The following is a 21084-nucleotide window of genomic DNA, read 5'->3' as shown; positions in this document are numbered from 1 at the left end:
AGGAAGTCCAAAGTTTACAAGTCTGAACGGCCCGGCTCAGCGCGCCACCTGTTGATAGCAAAGCCATGACCTGGCCAGAGAACTTGAGATGGAGAGGATGACGCGGCCGGGGCAATGACATGATGACATGCCTTGGTTGGGAGGGGCCTCGAACCCGGCTCTTAACGTTCCAAAGGACGCGTGTACCCTAAGCAAGGTCCAAAGTGCCCCGGTGGCGGCCGGGAAAATCCGAGTGTGTGCTAGTCTGGGCCGCGCTGTGGCAGAGGTAGTAAGAAGGGAGGTCACGAGGTACATTTCTCAGGCGCTGGAACCCCGGGAGAGGGCCCGAGGCCGCCGTCCTTAGGTCTGAGGCAAAAGCACCGCAAGGCGTTCCGCACCTGGCCACTGCTGATGACAGCCGGCCGCTAGCCGACAGAGCCGCGGGAGCCCGGGGGCACTACTTGTCCCGGCGGAGGAATCCCTTACACATCGCAGTAGCCGCGACGGGGCGGGCCGTGGCGCGGAGGACGCCGGGCCGGCAGCGCTGCGACGTCGCGGGAGGCAGGGGGTGGGAGGGAGCGGGCCGGGAAGTAGTTCCGGGTGCGCGGCCCCGGATGTTGGCTGCTCCCGCTGCCGCCGCCGCCGCCGCCGCGGTTCTCGGCGCCGCTCTGGGCCTGGGCCGCTCTCTAAGAGCGCCGTTGGGACCTTCCGCGGGGAACGGAGACGCACGCAGCGGCCGGGGGCTCGGCCGGGCCGTTCCGGCCTGCGCAGCCTGAGGTGAGCACGCGTCGCCAGGGTCTCGTCCCGGCTGGGGCGGCGGGCGGGGAGGCGGGGCTGGGGCATCTCCTGGGACGCGGGCGGGGGCTGCCCTGGGCGAGCGGTGCTCGCTCCCCTCCGCGCACGCTCCCCATGGCCCGCGGATGGACGCTGGGCTTGACCGGGTCGGGCCGGGCGGGAGGCGGCCTTTCTTCTCCCGCGGCGCAGCTCCTCAGCTGCCGCTGCCCCTCAGCCCAACGCCGCTTGGGCCTGCCCCTCCCCCCAGGTGGGCCCGCGCCGCGGATGCCGGAGCGGCGGAGGACCGCGACAGTCGCGTCCTCGTCGCTCGGTGACCCGTGCCTGGCCCGGACTCGGTCGGTTCCTGGAGCGATGCGGCGTCCAGCCTTCGTGCTCCAGGCGTTTTCCTGCCCGGATGGCGGCCAATGTCAGGGGTGCCCTGCGGGGGTGAGGAGGACCGGGCGAGGGTCCCGCCTTCTCGTCCATCCTGTTGTCGCGTCCTTCTCCGGCATTGGGGCAAAGGCAGCCTTAGCATGCGGACGTGTTGCTGCTGTCCTGCGTGTGTTGCATCCTGCCCACGTGGTAGTGTCCCGTCCCTCCCACCCCCTCCATTTTTGCAGTTGGTCAAGAGGGACTTAGCGGGATGTTCGGGATTTTTTTTCCCTTCCCCTGCTTCACACCCGCCACCCCCCCGTGATTTCTTCCGGGCAGCATGGAAGGTGTTAAGGTCAGTTTGTTTTGCTGAGAATGATTTGTTTGATGGATGAATCAAGAGTTGTACTCTTACGAAATTGAGACCAGTAGGGGACATTCCAGACCTTAGTCCATTGACATCCTTTCACCCCCAGTAGCTCTGTTCTTTTCTCTGCCGAAGTGCTTGCTGCTGATGTGTTGATTTGCACGATTTTCCTTTCTTCTACTTTCTGCGTGTCTGTGGCCTAGTGTTTTCTAGTCTCTGGTTGTTGTTAGATTCCTGAATGAGTCGTGTGGGCTTCTTTTCGTCTTTCACTGTCTTTATTTTTTTCCTTGTGTTTTGTTCCCCAGTGTGTGTTCTATTGGGAGTTAGTTTATATACATAGCTTTTCCTTGGCAGATAGACTAGGTAGTTCGACTCGGCTGTTATGAAAGTTCTTTTAGTCCATTTTTCTTTTCTTTTTTTTTTTTCTTTTTTTCTTTTTGGTTTTTCGAGACAGGGTTTCTCTGTGGCTTTGGAGGCTGTCCTGGAACTCGCTTGGTAGTCCAGGCTGGTCTCGAACTCACAGAGATCCGCCTGCCTCTGCCTCCCGAGTGCTGTAGTCCATTTTTCTAAAGTGCACTAGATACTGTTGGACCTTTTTTTTTTAAACACTGGACTGTTTTTGAAGCACGTGGGCTTTTTTATTATTGTTTTGTTTTATTGTCCCTTTAATATCTCTCCCAGGTTAAGGTTCCCATCTTGGCTGTGTTTTGCTCTTTGGAGATCACAGATTGCTTTCTTTCCAGTAGCAGTGACAGATGCTTTTTACTCCTTTTAAACCATAGCACGTATTTATGGAGAAAATGATAACTGCTCCCCCTCTCCCCCATTTTTTTGGCCAAGTGATCCTCATTTTTATGTTAGGAAGGGTTGTAGATGTGATTGAACTTTTAAGTTTTTAGATGAGCTTGAAGGTTGCTCTTTCCTGTTTGGTTTTGTTTGGAATTGAGGTGAATCTTGTTCTGTGCTGGTGGGGAGTTTCTCATGGTTTTATTAGATATTTTGTGGACGAGGTCAAGAATGTTTTTTTTTTGGCTTTCAGTTTATTAGTTTGGGTAAAATAAAAACTATTTTGAAGTTAACTCTTGTGAAAATTTCCACTTTCTCTTATTTTTCACATTGAAGCATTTCCTTTTTTATTTTAGACAGTCTTTTGTAGACCAAGCTGCCTTCTAACTCAGTGTTGTGAGGGCTGACCTTGAACTCTTTTTTTTTTTTTTTGGTTTTTTTTTCGAGACAGGGTTTCTCTGTGGCTTTGGAGGCTGTCCTGGAACTAGCTCTTGTAGACCAGGCTGGCCTCGAACTCACAGAGATCCGCCTGCCTCTGCCTCCCAAGTGCTGGGATTAAAGGCATGAGCCACCAACGCCCGGCTGATCTTGAACTCTTGATCATGCCTTCACCTAAGTACTGGAATTCTAGGCCTGTGTCGCTACTAAAACTGGCTACATTGTAGTCTTTTGATACTGCCTTTTCCCATTTTATCTGATAAAAGTGTCAGCATATTCTTTCTTTTCCTTCTATGTAGGATAAAGGTATTTAAATACAGATTCTGCTTTCATTATGCAATGGGTGGGGCTGTGAAAAATAGAATGTTGTTCTGATGTATTCTGAGGCACATTTTTATAGTAAGGCAGTCATCATTTGTATACTTGTGTAAAGTACTATGCTGTGAAGTAAGATATATAAAGAGACACAAGGACTAAAATGATGGGTGTCTGAAAGCAACGTCTGTTGAAAAAGGAGTGGAAGCTGCCTGCTTTGGAGAGGCAGCTTTATACCTGGGTTATAAGGACTAAACAGCCAAGTAAGTGGTGTGAAAAAAGAATTCACAGTGAAGAGGCATGTTCAGGTGATTAAAAGGACTTGTAAAGGTGCAAAAGTGGCTGGTTACATGGGATATCAAGTAGCTTGACTATCACAGAGTATTTATGAGATTGGCTAGGGTACATTGGTTGAGGATCATCAAGGATAGAGGTTTGGTAGGATGTTAGTGCTTTCTCAAGACAGTGAAATGATGTATATTGTATCCAAGGAAGGTTTCTATGTCAGCTGAGTGTGCAGGAAATGGGAAGACTGACTAGAATGTTCTTGGAGACTTTTAGGAATGAGATGATGGTCTGATATAAGGAACTGGTTGTAAATATAAATGATATTTATTGAATGCTTACAGTATTCCCGGAATTATTGTAAACTCTTTACATATATTTAATTTATTAAGTCTTCATCTTAAGTCTTGTAATCATGAAGTGACTTAGGGCAGGGTCCTAACCATATACATTTATTTAATCATCATTTATGGTTGAGTAACCAGGTGAGATATAGCTTTGCAGTGGTAGACCTGTAAGAGGTAGAAAAGCATTTGAGTTGGCATTTTCAGGAGGGATATAATACAGTGGGGGGAACTCTGAGGAATTCGGGGTTTTACAGTAGGCTAATGGGAAAATGAGGCATTCTGAGAAGAACCACGAAGTAGGTTCTGCCACAGAAGCCAAGAATAGGAAGATTTTCTACAAGGTAAAATTGTTGATATAAAGTTTTAAAATTCATGGACAATAACTTTAATGCAAAGATGATTGAACTAGACCAGAAGGAATTTTGAAAGAAAGTAAACAGACTGACAAATTATGTTTTCGCAGGATCTGTAGAGATTTTATGCTGATATGGTAATATTTTAATATTTTCTCCTAAAGTGTCCTCTGGTATTATTATTGATCATATCAGAGTTACTCAGTTGTCAAAAAATGAGTTTGTCTTCAGAAAAGAAACTGTTCTAAACTGGTTTAATTCCCCCACTTGGAAGGCAGAGACAGGAAGATCTCTTGAATTGGAGACCAGTCTGGTCTGCAGAGCAAGTTTGAGGACAACCATGGCTATACACAGAAAAAAACCTGTCTTGAAAACAAACAAAACCAAAAAAGAGAAAGAAACTAGTATTCTTTTTTTTTTTGTTTTGTTTTGTTTTGTTTTCGTTACAGGATTTCTCTGTGTAGCTTTGTAGGCTGACCTCGAACTCACAGAGATCCACCTGCCTCTGCCTCCAGAGAGCTGGGACTAAAGGTGTGCACCACCACCACCCGGCTGAAACTAGTATTCTAAAGATAGTTACTTTCTACTCTTAACTATTCTTTTTTTTTTTTGTTTTTTGGTCTCTCTCCCTTCCTCCTTCCCTCCCCTCTCTCCTTCCCTCCCCTCTCTCCTCTCTCCCGAAATAGGGTTTCTTTATGTAGTTGTGATTGTTTTGGAAACCTCTGTGTAGGTAGGCCAGGCTGGCTTCAAAGTCAGAGATCTTCTTGCCTCTGCATCCCAAGTGCAGGGAATAAAGGTGTGCACCACTATGCACCAAAGGATCACACTGTTTACATTGACAGCCTTTTTTTGTGTCTAACTTCTTCCTTGTTTTAAGGGTTGTTGATGTAATATGTTAGTGTTTCAGTTTCTTTTATTGCCAGATAATCTACAGTATGGATGTAGTATATTTTTATCCATTTTAAACCCTTCATCATTGTCATCTAATTTTCACTCTATCAACTCCTTTTGGCTTAAATTTTAGTTTATAAATTCTACTGTGCTCTACTAGGCATCAGTGATCTAAAGGTGAGTACGTCATGATTGGTCCTTGAACATGTGTAGAGCTTTCATGGTATATGTTTTTTCTCACACATTGTCTCATTTGGTCACACAGCAAACCTGCAGTGTAGGAAAACATCTTTAGGATGAACTGATTGCACTTGAAGTGTTGGAACAGATGTCATCTTTATTCTATTTTATTGTTTTGGCCATTTCCACTATTCTTTGCTACTTAAAGGATCCCTGAGTAAATTTCTGGAAGAGTCAAGGGGACTTGGAAATCCACATCACTTGGTGGAAATCACTTCAAAGTTTTTTTTTTAGTTCCCCCTCCCCTTTGCAAAAAAAAAAAATTCTGCTGTGTGGGCTTGAACTTGAAGCTATTTTCTGCCTCTCCCTCATTAGTGTTGGGATATATTATAGTTATGAGCCACCACATCCAACCTGGGAATTATTGAATTTTCATGATGACTCTTTGAGACCCAGAGTGAAGATTTAGCAGAATTTTGTTGCTTGTTTGCTTTTTAGACAAGTGATTTTTGTTTCTGACCTTTGTCTTAAGAGTCTTAAGACTCTAATAGTTTTAATGTGATGGTAATAGATAATGTTAGTAATAACTAAACTAACATATTTGAGACCTTATTTTAGCAAAGAAGTGTTGAAAATACAGTCTATATGCACATTCCTTACAACAATCCCTAAGTGAAATACTGTATTCTCAGATTTTCACAGATGAGGAAATGGACACTGAAAGGTGAAATAACTTGCCTAAGGGCACATAGCTAGGAATGGAAAAACCAAGTTTTGAAGCTTCACAGTCCAGTTTCAGAACTCAGAATTAATCACTGTGCTGTTTTGCTTATTGATTATGAATTAATAAAACGGTAACATTTCAAGGAAGAGCATGAACATAATATGAAGATTGGATTTTGAATATAGTTGAAGCAGTGAAATGACTTGATGTTGCATGAACATTTCTTTTAATGTTTTATTTTAGATAGATACGTAAACATCAGTATGTTTTGTTTCTCAGATAAAAACTACATTGAGTGCTCTTCACTGTTGCTGTTTTTTGTCCTGCAGCTTCCCTCACTGATGCTGTTCTGAAACTTTGGCTTGAGGGCCAAAACTTATTTGTCCCTCTGTCTGCAGTCTTCTCTTAACTCAGTTTTTGTTTCCATTTTGAGCAGTTAGCTTCTCAGTTCAAGAGGGAGGCACTCTTTCTCCTCAAAACTCAGGAAAATATCACAGTGGCATTTTCATAGTAACTTTCAAATTTTTTGACCATCTTAATTGGCACAACTGTATTTCAGTGTGCAAAAAAGACCCAAAGTACAGTGTTTTGGCTAAAGAGATTGACTTACACTGTAATTGGAAAGGCATCCGTTGTGCATGATTTTTGATTTGATAGATTTCATTATAACCAGATCAGCAAAACATTATTACTGTGGGCCATCTGTTGGGATATGGAAATAGCTTTGTTGCAAGGAACCAGATGTTGTACTTATATTTATAACAATGGCACTCTACTTATTTTAAGTAATCTTTTGCTGATAGGCACCATTGGCTACTATTGTATTTGATATATGAAAATTTGATGTTTTTCAAACTGATGAATACTCTTGTACAATCAGGTCAAAACAAATGACTTAATGGTGCCAAACTTTAATACTACAATAAGATAAGAACTTTTACTCTGACACCCTTTCTATATCCAGTTTTTAATACTTTCTAGGTTACTTTGGTTGCTTTAAGAATTTTACCATAAATCTAACATGGTTTTATTTTGGTGTGATTGGATCTGTATTGACACCACACTGTCTTTATTTTCCATCTTCAGTGAGTGAAACACTCTGACAGATTCAGACTTAGGAAGTGTAATAAGAGGAACTGTTAAAATATAGTCTTATTAGCTGGCAAATAGCTCAGAGATTAGGAGGGCTTGCTGTGCAGTAACAAGGACTGGAGTTTGGATTCTAGCACCCATGTAACAAGCCTGACATCCTGCAAATGTCTCACTCTGACTCCAAGGGATTTAACACCCTCTTCTGGCATCTGTTGGAACTTAAGTCACGAACTCTGTACACACACACACATATTTTCATAAACCCACACAGATACATAACATGAATAAAATGGTTAAAAAAAAAAGGGCAGGTGAGGTAGCTTAGTTGGTAAAGGTGCTTGCTGCCAAACTTGATGACCTGAGTTTGATTCCCAGAACCCACATTATGGAAGGAGAGACCTGACTTCCACAAATTGTCTTCTGACCATCATATAGGCACTATGGCATGCCTGTACCCTCCCCCACATACACACAAAATAAGTATAAGAGAATTGTTAAAGTTAGCTTAAACTGCCTGTGCTGTTTTTCATTATTTTCTCTTTTTTTGGTTTTCCGAGACAGGGTTTCTCTGTGGCTTTGGAGGCTGTCCTGGAACTCGTTCTGTAGACCAGGCTGGTCTCGAACTCACAGAGATCTGCCTGCCTCTGCCTCCTGAGTGCTGGGATTAAAGGCATGCGCCACCAACGCCCGGCTTTCATTATTTTCAAATCCAATGTAGAGTCCAGTCTTGAGTTCAGTTGAAGAGTTGGCTATCATTCCTTTATGACTGTGTCTAAAGGAGATTCTACTTAGTCAACTGACTCCAAGTCAAAATTTTCGCTTGGAGTGTAAAGTGAAGAACTGGCAACTGGATTCTTCCTAGCCAGTAAAAGTCCGGTTTAGTGGAATAGGATCAAATTCAGATTAGTTTTCTTATGAGTTTAGTGTCAGCGTATATGTATTAAAAACCCAAGAAGTTGGAATCTACTTTTGCTGAAGGTTGAGACTCGACCTGACCTTTTAAATCACCAATAGAGCTTAGTTCTATTAGTTGCTGTGAGATTTGTGAGAGGATGCTGTGGTGGGTAAGACTGCTGGCTTTCAGTGGTGGCTTTATATTTTGACCACTTACAGAGAGTGCGTTTGTGAGGAGGTTATTGTGTGATAGAATTAGGTTACTGTTTATATTCTAGATGTTTTTTTTTTTTTTTCTCTTTTCTGAGATAGGGTTTCTCTGCATTGCTTTGGAGGCTGTCCTGGAACTAGCTCTTGTAGATCAGGCTGGTCTCGAACTCAGAGATCCACCTGCCTCTGCCTTCCAAGGGCTGGGATTAAAGGTGTGCACCACCACTGATTGGCTGTAAATTTGCCTTTTATGAACCTTTCTATACAGTGAGCATGTTTCATTCAGAAAATTTGATTTTTTTTTTTGGTTTTTCGAGACAGGGTTTCTCTGTGGCTTTGGAGGCTGTCCTGGAACTCACTTGGTAGTCCAGGCTGGTCTCGAACTCACGGGGATCCGCCTGCCTCTGCCTCCCGAGTGCTGGGATTAAAGGCGTGCGCCACCAACGCCCGGCTAGAAAATTTGATTTTTATGGTTCAGATAACAAATTGGAAAACTGAAATTTTTTGAAGAGCAGTTGTGTCAAATTATTTGCTAAGAAGTTACATAAATAAATTGGTTTGGTAAATTACTTGGTTATAGTATTATGGGTCAAGTTGTGAGTGTATTAGGTGATTTAAGGTTACTTTTAATTAGAATTTGCTTATTTCAAGAAATTTAATTATTTGAGCCGGGTGGTGGTGGGGGGCAACGCCTTTAATCCCAGCACTCGGGAGGCAGAGACAGGCGGGCTGGACCGACAGCCTCCAAAACAATACAGAGAAACCCTGTCTTGTAAAAACCAAAAAAAAAAAAAATTTTTTTTCCCCCTCAGAAACAAACTAAGAATCTCAGGTTTACTTACAGTAATTATTTTTCAGTTAGATGACGGAAATGGCAGTCTAGTTTGAAATGAAAATTAGACCTAAGGATTTGCTTACCTGCTTCCATTCCCTGGAAGATTTTTAATAAGGAAAACCAAATTGTTAATTGTAGATGGAGGTCTCTGTCCTACCTGGTCCCACAGACTCCTTAGTTTGTGAATGGAGTTTCTGCCCAACCTAGTCCTACAGCCGGTTAGTCCCAAATAAACACACACAGGCTTATATTAATTATAAAGTGTTTGACCAATGGCTCAGGCTTCTTATTGGCTAGCTCTCTCTCTTTTTTTTTTTCAAGACAGGGTTTCTCTGTATTGTTTTGGAGGCTGTCCTGGAACTCGCTTGGTAGACCAGGCTGGCCTCGAACTCACGGAGATCCGCCTGCCTCTGCCTCCCGAGTGCTGGGATTAAAGGCGTGCGCCACCAATGCCCGGCTTGGCTAGCCATTTCTATTAATCTATGTATTGCCATGAGACTGGCTTACCCATAATGCTCTGTCATGCTACTCCGTAGGCCGCTACATGGCGTCTCTTCCTAACTTTCTGTGTTCCTCTACCCAGCATTCCTAATCTGGTAGCTCTGTTTATACTTCCTGGCCAGTCAGCATTTTTTCATCAACCAATATATTCACAGCATGCAGAAGGATATCCCCCATAAGTTAATGTTTATTTAAGGTACTGTTTTTGATCTAGGAGCAGTGAATTAATTTACTTCTTTTATTTGATTGCTCATTTATTTGTTATCTGTTTATATCCAGACAAGTGAAAAACAGGGTCCTAGCCAGCAAAGACAACAGTTGCTTAGTTTGGGAGAGATGGCACAGAGCTGTCCTTCTCATAATAGTGGTGCCTGTAATTGCTTCTGAAGACTAGTTTTTAACTGAAAAGACGGTGTCTCACATGTTTGTTTGAAGAACTTTAGTATTTAGGGGTGGGGATGAATGGCTTTAAGAGTAGCTAATGACCTCATGGAAAAATACTAATACTTTTTCATGTTCACAGAGTAGTTAAGGTTATTGAAAATTTTGATGTCTTTTGGAGTAGAAAAAATGTTTTTCTCACTTTTTTGAATACTTATTAACAGCTAGGAAGTCTCAGGAAAATAATATGCTCAACCTGTGTATTAGAAATGAGTTGCAAAGTTGGAAAGTGTTTTCTTCTCCAAGATTCTTCAGTGATTCTACACTTGACATGGTTTCTCTTTTGTTTCAAATGGAGACAGGGCCTTAGTATACAGCCCTGGCTGCCCTGAAACTTGGATGGTAGACTAGGCTGATATCAGACTCATAAAGATCCACTATCTCATTCCCTCTGGTGCTGGAATCAAAGTTGTGCACCACCACAGACCATGGACTGTTGGTTTCTAAGCTCCTCACTCCATTATGACTCTTTCCCTGTGAGCATAAGCGCTCCTACATTCCCTGCTCAAGACTACTTAATACTCCGGTGTGAACTAAGTGAAGAGTTACGAAGCTGTCCACCTCCTGGTCTGTATACCAGCTTTCTGATGAAGCCTGAGACAATTTACTTCTTTTTGTAGCTGAAGCACTAACCTGGCTCATATTATTCAGTTCCCATATTAATTACAAGAATTTTTTTGAATAAATTCATAGAGAATTCTTTTTAGTAGAGCTATCAAAGAGTGCCTGTTTTCTTCTGATTTTATATATATATATATGTATATGCCATTTTCTCAGAAGTAATTTCTTTGCTTTCTAAAATTTAAGAAAAGAAAAATAATTTTGCAAATGCTAGAGGTGAATAAATAATACCCGCTCCGTTGAGTATATGCAGAAGAATATAACATATAAGCTGGGCTTGGTGCTATGGTTCTGTAATTACAGCTGCTTTGGGAGGCTAAGACAACAAGAACATACATTTAAGACCTGCTTGGGCTATAGAATGAGTTCAAAGCCAGCTTGGGCAATTTAGTGAGACCCTGTCTTAACATAAAAGGTAATAAGAGCTCTTAGAGATATAACTTAGTGAAAGAATGCCTATCAAATACTGGGGTTTTGGGGCTATTACTCCATTCTGTTGCCCAACCTCAGTATATAGAATAAAATGAATCCTCAATTTATTGAGGTTTAAAAATTTAGGTTTTTTTTGGTATATATCTCAAGTGTCTTGTTTTGTTTTGTGCTGATATGTTATTTTTTTATTTAGATTTTCTTATTACTAATATATGTTTTTGAAACAGGGACTCAACTATGTAGCCCTGGCTGTCCTGGAGCTTGATATGTAGACCAGGCAGGTCTGAAACTAAGGAGATCCACCTGCCTCTGCTGGGATTAAAGGCATGTGCAATCATGCTAGACTCATATATTGTTATACATGCTATTATTGTGAGATAGATGGAAGTTATTTGACTTTTGTTAACCCACTAGGAGCTAGCATTCTAGTGGCAGAGACAGTGCATATAGTGAAACAGCACAGGGTAGATTTTTTTTTGCCTTCCAGTGAGTCATACCTTAATTACAATAGCTTTCCTTCTCCCTTCCGTCCCCCACCATCCCTCTAGGTAATGCGTCAGTGGAATCTGCCTCATTCATTCATTCATTCATTCATTCATTCATTTTTGGTGGGACTTCATGTTGTCCAGGATGGCTTTGAACTCAATATAGAGCCTGGGACCACCTGATTGTCCTACCTCCACCTCCCTAGTGATAGGATAACAGGCCTGTGCCATCATGCAGTTTTAGAATCATCCAAAAACGTCCCTTTATTCATGTCCTGATCAGAAACTCAGGATTGATTATCTCTTGAATGAATCCAAATTATAGCCTTTTTGGTCTGGTATGTCACTCATGCATCTACTGTCTGTCATTAAAACCACTTTAGTTTTATTGTTATTGTGGTGCTGAGGGATTGGACCCTTAGCCTCATCCATGCTAAGCATGAGCATGTGCTCTTCCACTGAACTGTCATCCAGTTCTCACTGAATCATACCACCTTTCTCTAGTGACACGTTCACAAACATCTTTGAGAGGAAAAAATATATTTGCGTGTGATTCTTGGAACTAATAATGAGTATTCAGAGAATCCTAGTTGATGCACCCAGCCCCGTTGTTCCTACCTTCCCTGATTTCAGAGTTTATGCCAGTTCAAAGAGATTGTCCTGATCTGGGTGTCTCGTTCCATGCAGTGATTTGAATCAGGGATGACAAGTATACAGTTTACATTTCAACTGTTTTCTCATCACTGTAGCTGTGGGTATCTATTACCTTTTGGTTTGGTTTAGAATTGACCTCAGGCTGCCACTATTGGTTGAGGAGAATTGAAAATGATGTGATACCTTTCTGATAACTTTGCCCTATGCCTGAATTAACTTATATATCACTTGATAGAATTTCTAATGAGTAGACACCCTGGGGTTCACACAACATTAATACGTTAGGATTTCTGTCCCTAGAAATGATAGCTGGGCAGTGGTGGGACACTCCTTTAATTCTAGCACTAGGGAGGCAGAGGCAGGCAATCTGTTAGTTCAAAGCCAGCCTAGTTTTGCAGAACAAATTCCAGAGCAGCCAGGGCTGCACAGAAAAACCCTGTTTCAAAAAACTAAAATAAAAAAAAAGTCACCAGTGGTTTTTGGACCAATTTTAGATAGCAGGGAGATAATTTTTATTTTTATTAATTCTGGTATTGGAGACCATAACTTCCTGTCATTTGTGGTTATTCCTCTTAACATTTCAGAAAGTTCTGATAGGTTCATTTTACTTTTCAAGGATATGATAGACTCTTTGAATTGCACTAGGTAAAGCTCATGCATCCAGTGTCCCAGATGAAGATACAGGATCCAGAGAAATGGCTTGCTCATTTCTAAATATAGCTGAGCTCAGATTTAAAGCTCAGAGCCCTTAGGTCTCTGAAAGCGAATTCTATCTTTGTTTAATGAATACCTTTAAAATAATTAAAATGGATGGGCTTAATATATTGGGAGTGAATATAGTTTTTTTTAGATTTTGAATACTTCATGTATATTAATAAAGTTTATTTGAACAAATAACATGATTAATTTAATGTACTTTTGTCATATTTTTCCATGGAAATAAATATATAAATTAGAGAGAGAAAGGGTCTTTTTAAAATTGGATCACATGATTTGATTTTGGCGTCCGGATGTTGTGGTTAAGTTACTGGGCAGAGGAGAAAGACTGGAGTGTCAGGATTATCAGTGAGTTAACGACAGAGCCAAAAATAGAATCCTCTACTCTTTGCTTGGTTATGATTTGGTTGAAGAGGGGAGCCTGTGATCTGGAAAGGTTTGGGGTTTGGAAGACTTTATAACAACTCTGTTGTGTTTGGCCAGGAAGTCCTCTCCCTTGTGTTTACTACCTGCTTTAAGACGCTGGTTTGAAGGAGAGGGAAGAAAGAGGCCAGTCTTAAACTTTGTGCTTTTAATCTTAAAAAGCTGAAGCTAATGGTTGCTCCCTCCCCCAGCTCATTTTCTTCTTGAACTTGTATTGTTTCAGGAGAGGGATATGTACTGTATAGTTGATCCATAGGAAATAGTAGTGCCTTCTTTTTTGTTGTTGTTGTTTTAGATATATGAACTGTAAAAAATTATTATTTTGATTTATTCTTTGACAATTTCATACATGTATACATTGATCATATGCACCCAACTCTCTCCTCCCAAGTTTGTATTGGGCCTGTGTATCCTTGTTTAGTGAATAGAATATGATTTGGAAACAGAGCACACTGTTTAATGGATCAAGGGATTATCAATTTGAAAGTGATTGTTAGGAGAAGAGTTACTTTTTTTTTCTTTGTGGTTTTTCAAGACAGGGTTTCTTTGTAGCTTTTTGGAGGCTGTCCTAGAACTCACTCTGTAGATCAGTCTGGTCTCAAACTCACAGAGATCCGCCTGCTTCTGCCTCCTGAGTGCTGGGATTAAAGGTGTGCACCACCAATGCCTGGCCGGAGAGAGTTACTTTCTAATGAAGTCAATTGTTATACTTTTTTTTTTCTATCTTTGGATCTTGTGGCAGGTACTGTATAGGAGAGAGCAGGACTTGACAGAATAAAAACGTGTGGTTGCTGAACTTTTTCACCTAAGTAAATAGGATGTGATACATTTCACATATAGTTCATCCATTTAAGTGTGAAATCCAGTGTGTTTTAGTGTACTCACACGTGCAAACAGCACTGCAATCTAATTATAGGACTTTTTCCTCCCCCTCTAAGACACTCCATACTTATAACAGTCAGTCCCCATCCTCCTCTTATGTCTCCTCTCCCTGCTAGTCCTAAGAAACTGAGAGTCTAATTATAGTGATTCAAATTTTGCTCATTTTTGGATATTTTGTATAAATGGAATGGAATCATATGACTATAGGTTTTTGTTTTTTTTGGGATTCTTTTTTTCTTTAGCATAATGTTTTCAAGGTTGTAGGTGTTGTATCATGTATCATTTCTTTTTGTCAGTATTGGATGGACATAGTCTTTTTAGCACACTATTCATTCACTCATCATTAGTGGGCATCTGGGTTGTGGCTAGGATTTAATATTCCGTTTAGGTTTTTCCAGTGGGTGGGCCCTCCCTCCCTCCCTCCCTCCCTCCCTCCCTCCCTCTGTCTCCCCTTCTCTCTCCCCTTCTTTCCCTCCCTCTGGTAAGTCAGTATTTAGTTTTTTTTTTTTTTTGGTTTTTACGAGACAGGGTTTGGAGGCTGTCGGTCCAGCCTGGCCTGGAACTCACAGAGATCCGCCTGCCTCTGCCTCCCGAGAGCTGGGATTAAAGGCGTGCGCCACCACCGCCTGGCTAGTATTTAGTTTTTTTTGATGGATTGATGAGCTTTTCAGAGGAGCTACACTAGCAACTAAAGGATTTTAGGAACTTTAAGAAGTTGAAATTTTATAAATGATTTAACTGTTACGTCTGGATACAGGTGTTCTTGCTTTTTCCACCATGGCTTCTGGGGTTCATCTCAGGTAGTCAGGTTTTCATGACTGCTCTCTCACCCAGGCCAGCTTGCCTGCAGTGATTATGGTTTCCATTTGTATTTCTTTTGTGGTAAATAATGCTAAATACCTATGTGTTTGCAAGATGTCCGCTTGTCTTCTTTGTAGCCAAGACTGTTGAAATCCTTGCCTGTTTTAAAATTAGGTTGCTTTTAATTACTGAGTTTTGAAGGTTCTGTATATATTCTGGATATAACTTCCTCTTCAAATTAGTACTAAATTATGTTGAGATAGAAATAATAGACACAAAGATTGGGTTAGAGAGCTGGTAAGTTTCAAACAGATCTTATATTTTAACTTGCTTTTTTTATTTTTAAATAAAGTCTGTGTTCAGATGTACATATGTGGAGATCAGAGAGTGATTTTTGTGGAGTTGGTAGTTTATGTGGGTTCTGGGAATTGAACACTGGTGCCAGGCTTGTAGGACCATTTTGCCAGCACATTCTTTTTTTTTTTTTTAGATTTTCAAAAAAATTTTAAATTAGAAACAAGGTTGCTTCATGTGTCAATTCCAGCTCCCCCCCCCCCCTTTTCCCTTTACCAATCCTCCCAGCCCCCCACCAATCCCCACTCTGTTTCCCAGGGAGGGTGAGGCCTCCATGGGTGATATCCAGAGTCTGTCATTTTGTTCAGGGTAGGGCCTAGGCCCTCCCCCAAGTGTCCAGGCTGAGAGCATCCCTCATTGTGGGATGGGCACCTAAAGTCCATTTGTATGCCAGGAATAAATATTGATCTACTATCCATAGTAGGCCCCATAGATTGCCTAGGCCTCCTCACTGACACCCACATTCAGGAGGTCTGGATTGGTCCCTTGCTGGCCTCCCAGCCATCAGTCTGGGGTACAAGAGCTCCCCCTTGTTCAGGTCAGCTGTTTCTGTGGGTTAAACCAGCCCAGTCTTGACTCCTTTGCTCATCAGTCCTCCTTCTCTGTCACTGGGTTCCAGGAATTCAGTTCAGTTGTTTAGCTGTGGGTGTCTGCCTCTGCTTCCATTAGTCATTGGTTGAAGGTTCTAGGATGGCATACAAGGAAGTAGTAGAACTTATTATCAGGGAGGGGCATTTAAGGTAGTCTCTCCACTATTACCAGCCCATTCTTTTAGCTTTATTTTTTTCAGCTTGGGAAGAAATGGATTGATTGACTAATGAACAAATATAAGTAACAGTAGTCAAAGAAACCCCTTTAGAAACCACTCCTTACCTGCTGTCTTCCATATCCAGTCTCCTGGCAACAACATCCTAGATAAGAGTTTGGCTATTCTGGACTGTTTGTGTAAGTGAAATCATAGAGTGAGTGGTCCTTTGTGAACGAGTTTTCACTTAGCACAAGCTTCCAAAAGCTCATCTATATTGTAATACATAAAAAGATATATTTCGCTGCGCAGTGGTGGCACACGCCTTTAATTCCAGGACTCAGGAGGCAGAGGCAGGCAGATCTCTGTGAGTTCAAGACCAACCTGGTCTACAAGAGCTAGTTCCAGGACAGCCTCCAAAGCCACAGAGAAACCCTGCCTTGAAAAACCCAAAAAAAAAAAAAAAGTATTTCTTTTCTTTATATGGTGGAATAATGTTACATATGTTGTCATTGATAAATTGACATGCACATTTTGCATTTTGTCTTCCAATTCACCAGCTGATGGACATTTGTTCTCTTTTTTGGTTTTTTGAGACAGGGTTTCTCTGTAGATCAGGCTGGCCTCGAACTCAGAGATTCGACTGCCTCTGTCTCCCGAGTGCTGAGATTAAAGGCTTGTGTCACCAATACCTGGCCTATCTCCAAGTTTTTTTTTTTTTTTTTTTTTTGTTTCTTACAAGACAGGGTTTCTCTGTATTGTTTTGGAGGCTGTCTGTCGGTCCAGCCCGGCCTCGAACTCACAGCTATCCGCCTGCCTCTGCCTCCCGAGTGCTGAGATTAAAGACGTGTGCCACCACCGCCCGGTTTCTCCAAGTTTTAATGAAGAAAACAGTAGTGTATCAGAATCTGAACTACTCAAGTCCCCTCTTACTCAAGTGCTACTCTGCTCTTAACTTTCTGATTTTAAAACACTGCAACTATTTCTTCAGATCAAGCATTAATGACATTTAATACACAAACCCACTAACGATAGCACTTTTCATGTGGTGAGATAATGTGGGTGTAGGTATTGGCATGTTCAGTGCTAATGGTAGCTTTCAGAAACCTTGCTGGAGTGCTTAGGATTCTACTGAACACTTTGGACATACTTGATGCTGTGACTTGTCTGTTAAATATTAGATCTCTTATGTCATTGATATTTGTGTCATTGATACCATTAGTAATACTTTTCATACATTTTTTTTTTTTTTTTGGTTTTTACAAGACAGGGTTTCTCTGTATTGTTTTGGGGGCTGTCGGTCTAGCCTGGCCTCGAACTCACAGCGATCCGCCTGCCTCTGCCTCCCGAGTGCTGAGATTAAAGACGTGTGCCACCACCGCCCGGCTTTATTCATACATGTTTTAATGGTGATTCTTTTAGCTTTTGATTTTTGTTCAGTGTTTTAATTAGAATTGTAGTCAGGTTATAGTTTAATTTACTTTAAAGCATCTAATAATGAGTTCTTTTTTACTTTTAGATTCTCTTTGTGGCCAGATGGGTTTGTATGGACAAACTTGTCCATCTGTAACTTCATTAAGGTGAGTACTCTGTTTTTTTCTTTCTTTTTTTCTTTATTGGAACACCTAAAATTTGAAGTTATGATGGTCATGTCATGTTGCAGTGAAATTCATGGTGAGACTCAGTACATTTTTGTTATAGAATAGTATCACTCTTCATTTCTCCAGTGAAGTACAATATAAATCACCTTTGCTGTAGAAAAAGTATTGCTGTTTGTGAAGTAGTGGGAGGTATTTATGTTTATAGAGATTTTTGAGGAAATGGGATTTACAGGGATAATCTTGGACATGAAACACCATAATTATACTTTTGTTGTTGTTTCTTAAAAATTTAATCTGCTTTCTACCTGCTTTAATTAAAAAATACATTTTGTTGTTTTGTAGTAGATTATTAAAACTAAATTATTGAATTTAACTTGTTTCTGAAGAGTGGTAAAAGTATGTATTAAGGTTATCCTCTTCTACAATAACCTAAACAAATGAAATTAAAAAGTAGGAATTAAGTTGTTTTATAGAGACTAGTGATTTCAGATTTTTTTAAGTTACCAAATTCTTCGAATCCAAACTCATGTTAGGTTCAGTGAGTAAAGCAGACAAATAGGAAGCTTTCCCAGGTTCCCATGGTCTATTCTGTTAGTGGCCTCTGAGGAATTGTTGTTGGTCCAAGAGCAGGTTTGAAAAGTAACCTTCTGGGTGTGGTGGCGCATACCTTTAATCCTAGCACTCAGGAAAGCAGGTGGATCTTTGAGTTTGAGCTAGTATGGTCTATAGATGGAGTCCCAGGACAGCAGTGCTACTTCATATGAAGACCCTGTCTCAGAAAGCGGGGGGGGGTAGGGGGTAAGTGATCTAAACCCAGTTTTAATCGATAGCTTTCAAATTAAAATTTAGAATATGAAATGTTAATCAAAACAGCTACTAGTTATGGGTTGCTACAGTCAGTACCGCTTATTCACCTGATACACTGCCACCATTCTAACATTTTGTGACAATAGAATAGCATCACTCTTTCCTCAGTGAAGTAAAATAAGCATCTTTACTGTTAAACACACACACACACACACACACACACCCTGCTGTTTTACTTCTTAAGCAAAATAAGTGTAACTATGGTGGGGAGGGGGGGGGAAGGGGAGGGAGAAGGAGCTGGGATTGACATGTGAAACAAGATTGTTTCTAACCTAAATAAAAAAATAATTAAAAAAATAAGTGTAACTATTTGTTAGATACTGAGAGTTTTCTGAGGAGGAAGTGCAAGAGACTAGGAACTAGAGGAGTAGTTGTTATTTTAAATCGGGTTAAAATAACCCAGGGAAAGCTTCACTGAAAAGGAGACATTTGAGTGAAGAGCTGAAGAGTGATGGAATGAGCCAGGTACATATTTGGTATGCAGAGAATGAGCATTCTAAGTAGAGGGAATCTAGAAATTGCCACAGTAGGAGGCTGTTGTATGTTTGAGGAACATTATGCTGGCCAGTATTAACTGGAGCAGAGTAAATGATGAGTAGAGGGCAAGAAGAGAGAGGTAACACATTGCTAAAGTCACGAATGTGAAGTTAAGGAGTATGTAGGTTTGAGACATTCTGATTTTCTAGAATGACACAAAAGGAAAATGAATAGTGAGTTTGCCTTTTTGAATTTTCAGTACCAGCAAAGCTCCTTGCTATTCTCTGGAAAACTTTGATGCCATTGTGGCTCTTCTTTTCTTTTCTTTCTTTCTTTTTTTTGGGGGGGGGGGGTTTCGAGACAGGGTTTCTCTGTGGCTTTGGAGGCTGTCCTGGAACTAGCTCTTGTAGACCAGGCTGGTTTTGAACTCACAGAGATCTACCTGCCTCTGCCTTCTGAGTGCTGGGATTAAAGGCATGAGCCCACCACCGCCTGCCCTCATTGTGTCTTTTCCTACCATGAGAACACATTTTTTACCTACTTAGCTTGAGAGTTTATCCTCCCTTTGAAGACAAGGGATACCTATTTTGTTGTAGAAATATTTTTGGAAAAAAAAGCCTGGCAATTTCTTTTATCTCAGAATTGCTCTAGAACTAATTTGGCTTCATGGTGATTTATTTTCGCGTGATGGGAGGAGTCTTTTTTTATTATTAAAAAGTATGTAAAACTTTGGGAATGGTTATAGCAAGCTATTTGTAGACTTTGCTCTTGCACGACTGGATTTCATTAAAAATAATTTATAATGCAGTATGTGGGAATAATCATGTATAAAAGCTATTTACTGGTATTTTAAAGTTGTTTTGAGTATTTATGTTTAAGTTAAGGCCTTATGTAACATTTGGTTAAGTTGCATACTTGCCTACATTTTGCTTGGTAAGGTTACACAACTGAGATGAGTCTTTAATTTACCCACAGTGTGCTGTGATTCTTGTGTTTAATATTCTAGAATCTGAATATTAAATACAGTTATAAATCTGTCAGCTTGAATGTTGGAGCCCAATAACATCAGAGTCACAGTAAACACTTCAATTTCTGTAATGTTGTGTATTTAAAACAGAGATTCTCATTCTCAGAGATATGTGTGTGAAGAGGACTGTTGCCTGTTATTGGTTTTTGCAAGTGGAAGCTGTTTTCAGATAAGAAAGGGAAAGATATATCCTCCTTTCCCCAGGAAGATGTTAAAAACTTGATTAGTTAAAACATCTTTCCATGCCCTTCTCCAAACCGGAAATACTTGTCTTGTTGTGACAAAGTATCTGACCAAAAAAAAAAAAAAAAAAAGAGCGTGGTGGGGGGATTCCTAAAGAAGGATGGGTGTGTTTTGTCTCATAGAGGGTTAGGCAGCTGATCACATTGAATCTGTCGCCAGGAAGCAGAGAGTGAAGAAAGCTGCTGTTCCCTTTCTCTTTTTTTTAGTCCAGGACTCCAGCCCATAAAATGGTGCCTCCTACACTTAGGTGTGCCTTCCTACTTCAGCCTAATCTAGAAAATCCCCTAAGTGGGCAGAGGTTTGTTTCTATAGTGATTCTAAGTCTCATTAAGTTGACAATCAAGGTTGACCATCACCTCCCAAATAAGAGCCCAAGTTCTTAGAGTAGCTTGGATCCATAGAGATACTGCTTGTTTTCCTTTCCTCCTTGTATATGTAACATCTGGATCATCATGTGTTTGTATGCTGTCAATGTCTAAAAAGTGGCTAACCTAAAGTTAAGTTAGGAAGTACATGAGCTGATGGAGAAGAACCGTATGTATGGCTGGTGGAGGTTTGTAATTGCAGTTATGAGTGAAAATTGACAATATATGTGTAAGTTAAGTCAGGGAGTAGAATGAAAGAAAGTATGTGAACTTTTATTAAAGTCTTTGGATGAACCAGGACTATTGGCAGAAGCTAGAAGATTTTGAGTTCAAGGCCAACACAGGATATATGGGAAGACTCTGTCTCCGAAATAAAACTTGTGTTTTGGTGGGGGAAGATAAGGTAAATAGACCTTAGGATTAGGGTTAGAGGGTTAGAGGGTTAGGGTTAGTGCACCCAGCTTCCTTAAATATTTATAGTAAGTTAATTAAATTATATTTTGTAGGTGATTTTGAATCCTCGTTTAGACCAAATTGGGATTATAGTTGCTGTTATTTTTATGATTTTAAAAAGTAACAGCAAATTTAGCGAGCTTTAATGTCTTC

The 21084-nt window shown here is 40.9% G+C and overlaps 1 protein-coding gene across 3 annotated transcripts in view; it reads left to right on the top strand.

Annotated features, from left to right (window-relative positions):
* Nucleotides 1-616: 616 nt before the first annotated feature.
* The window catches only part of Foxj3 (forkhead box J3), an 87944-nt gene continuing 67476 nt past the window's right edge, over nucleotides 617-21084 (top strand). For 2 of the 3 annotated variants that reach the window (XM_013123451.3, XM_005083845.4), the window contains exons 1-2: nucleotides 617-756; nucleotides 17418-17478. In XM_013123451.3, coding sequence (XP_012978905.2) covers nucleotides 17435-17478 — 44 coding nt within the window. In that variant the 5' untranslated portion in view covers nucleotides 617-756; nucleotides 17418-17434. Of the gene's footprint in view, nucleotides 757-1370; nucleotides 1481-17417; nucleotides 17479-21084 lie in introns of those variants that run through there. The other variant, XM_013123450.3, reaches the window with a different exon arrangement.

This window comes from Mesocricetus auratus, unplaced genomic scaffold (genome assembly GCF_017639785.1).
Source record: "Mesocricetus auratus isolate SY011 unplaced genomic scaffold, BCM_Maur_2.0 Super-Scaffold_100014, whole genome shotgun sequence".
Lineage (NCBI taxonomy): Eukaryota > Metazoa > Chordata > Mammalia > Rodentia > Cricetidae > Mesocricetus > Mesocricetus auratus.
This window is presented reverse-complemented; position numbering and strand designations above follow the sequence as displayed.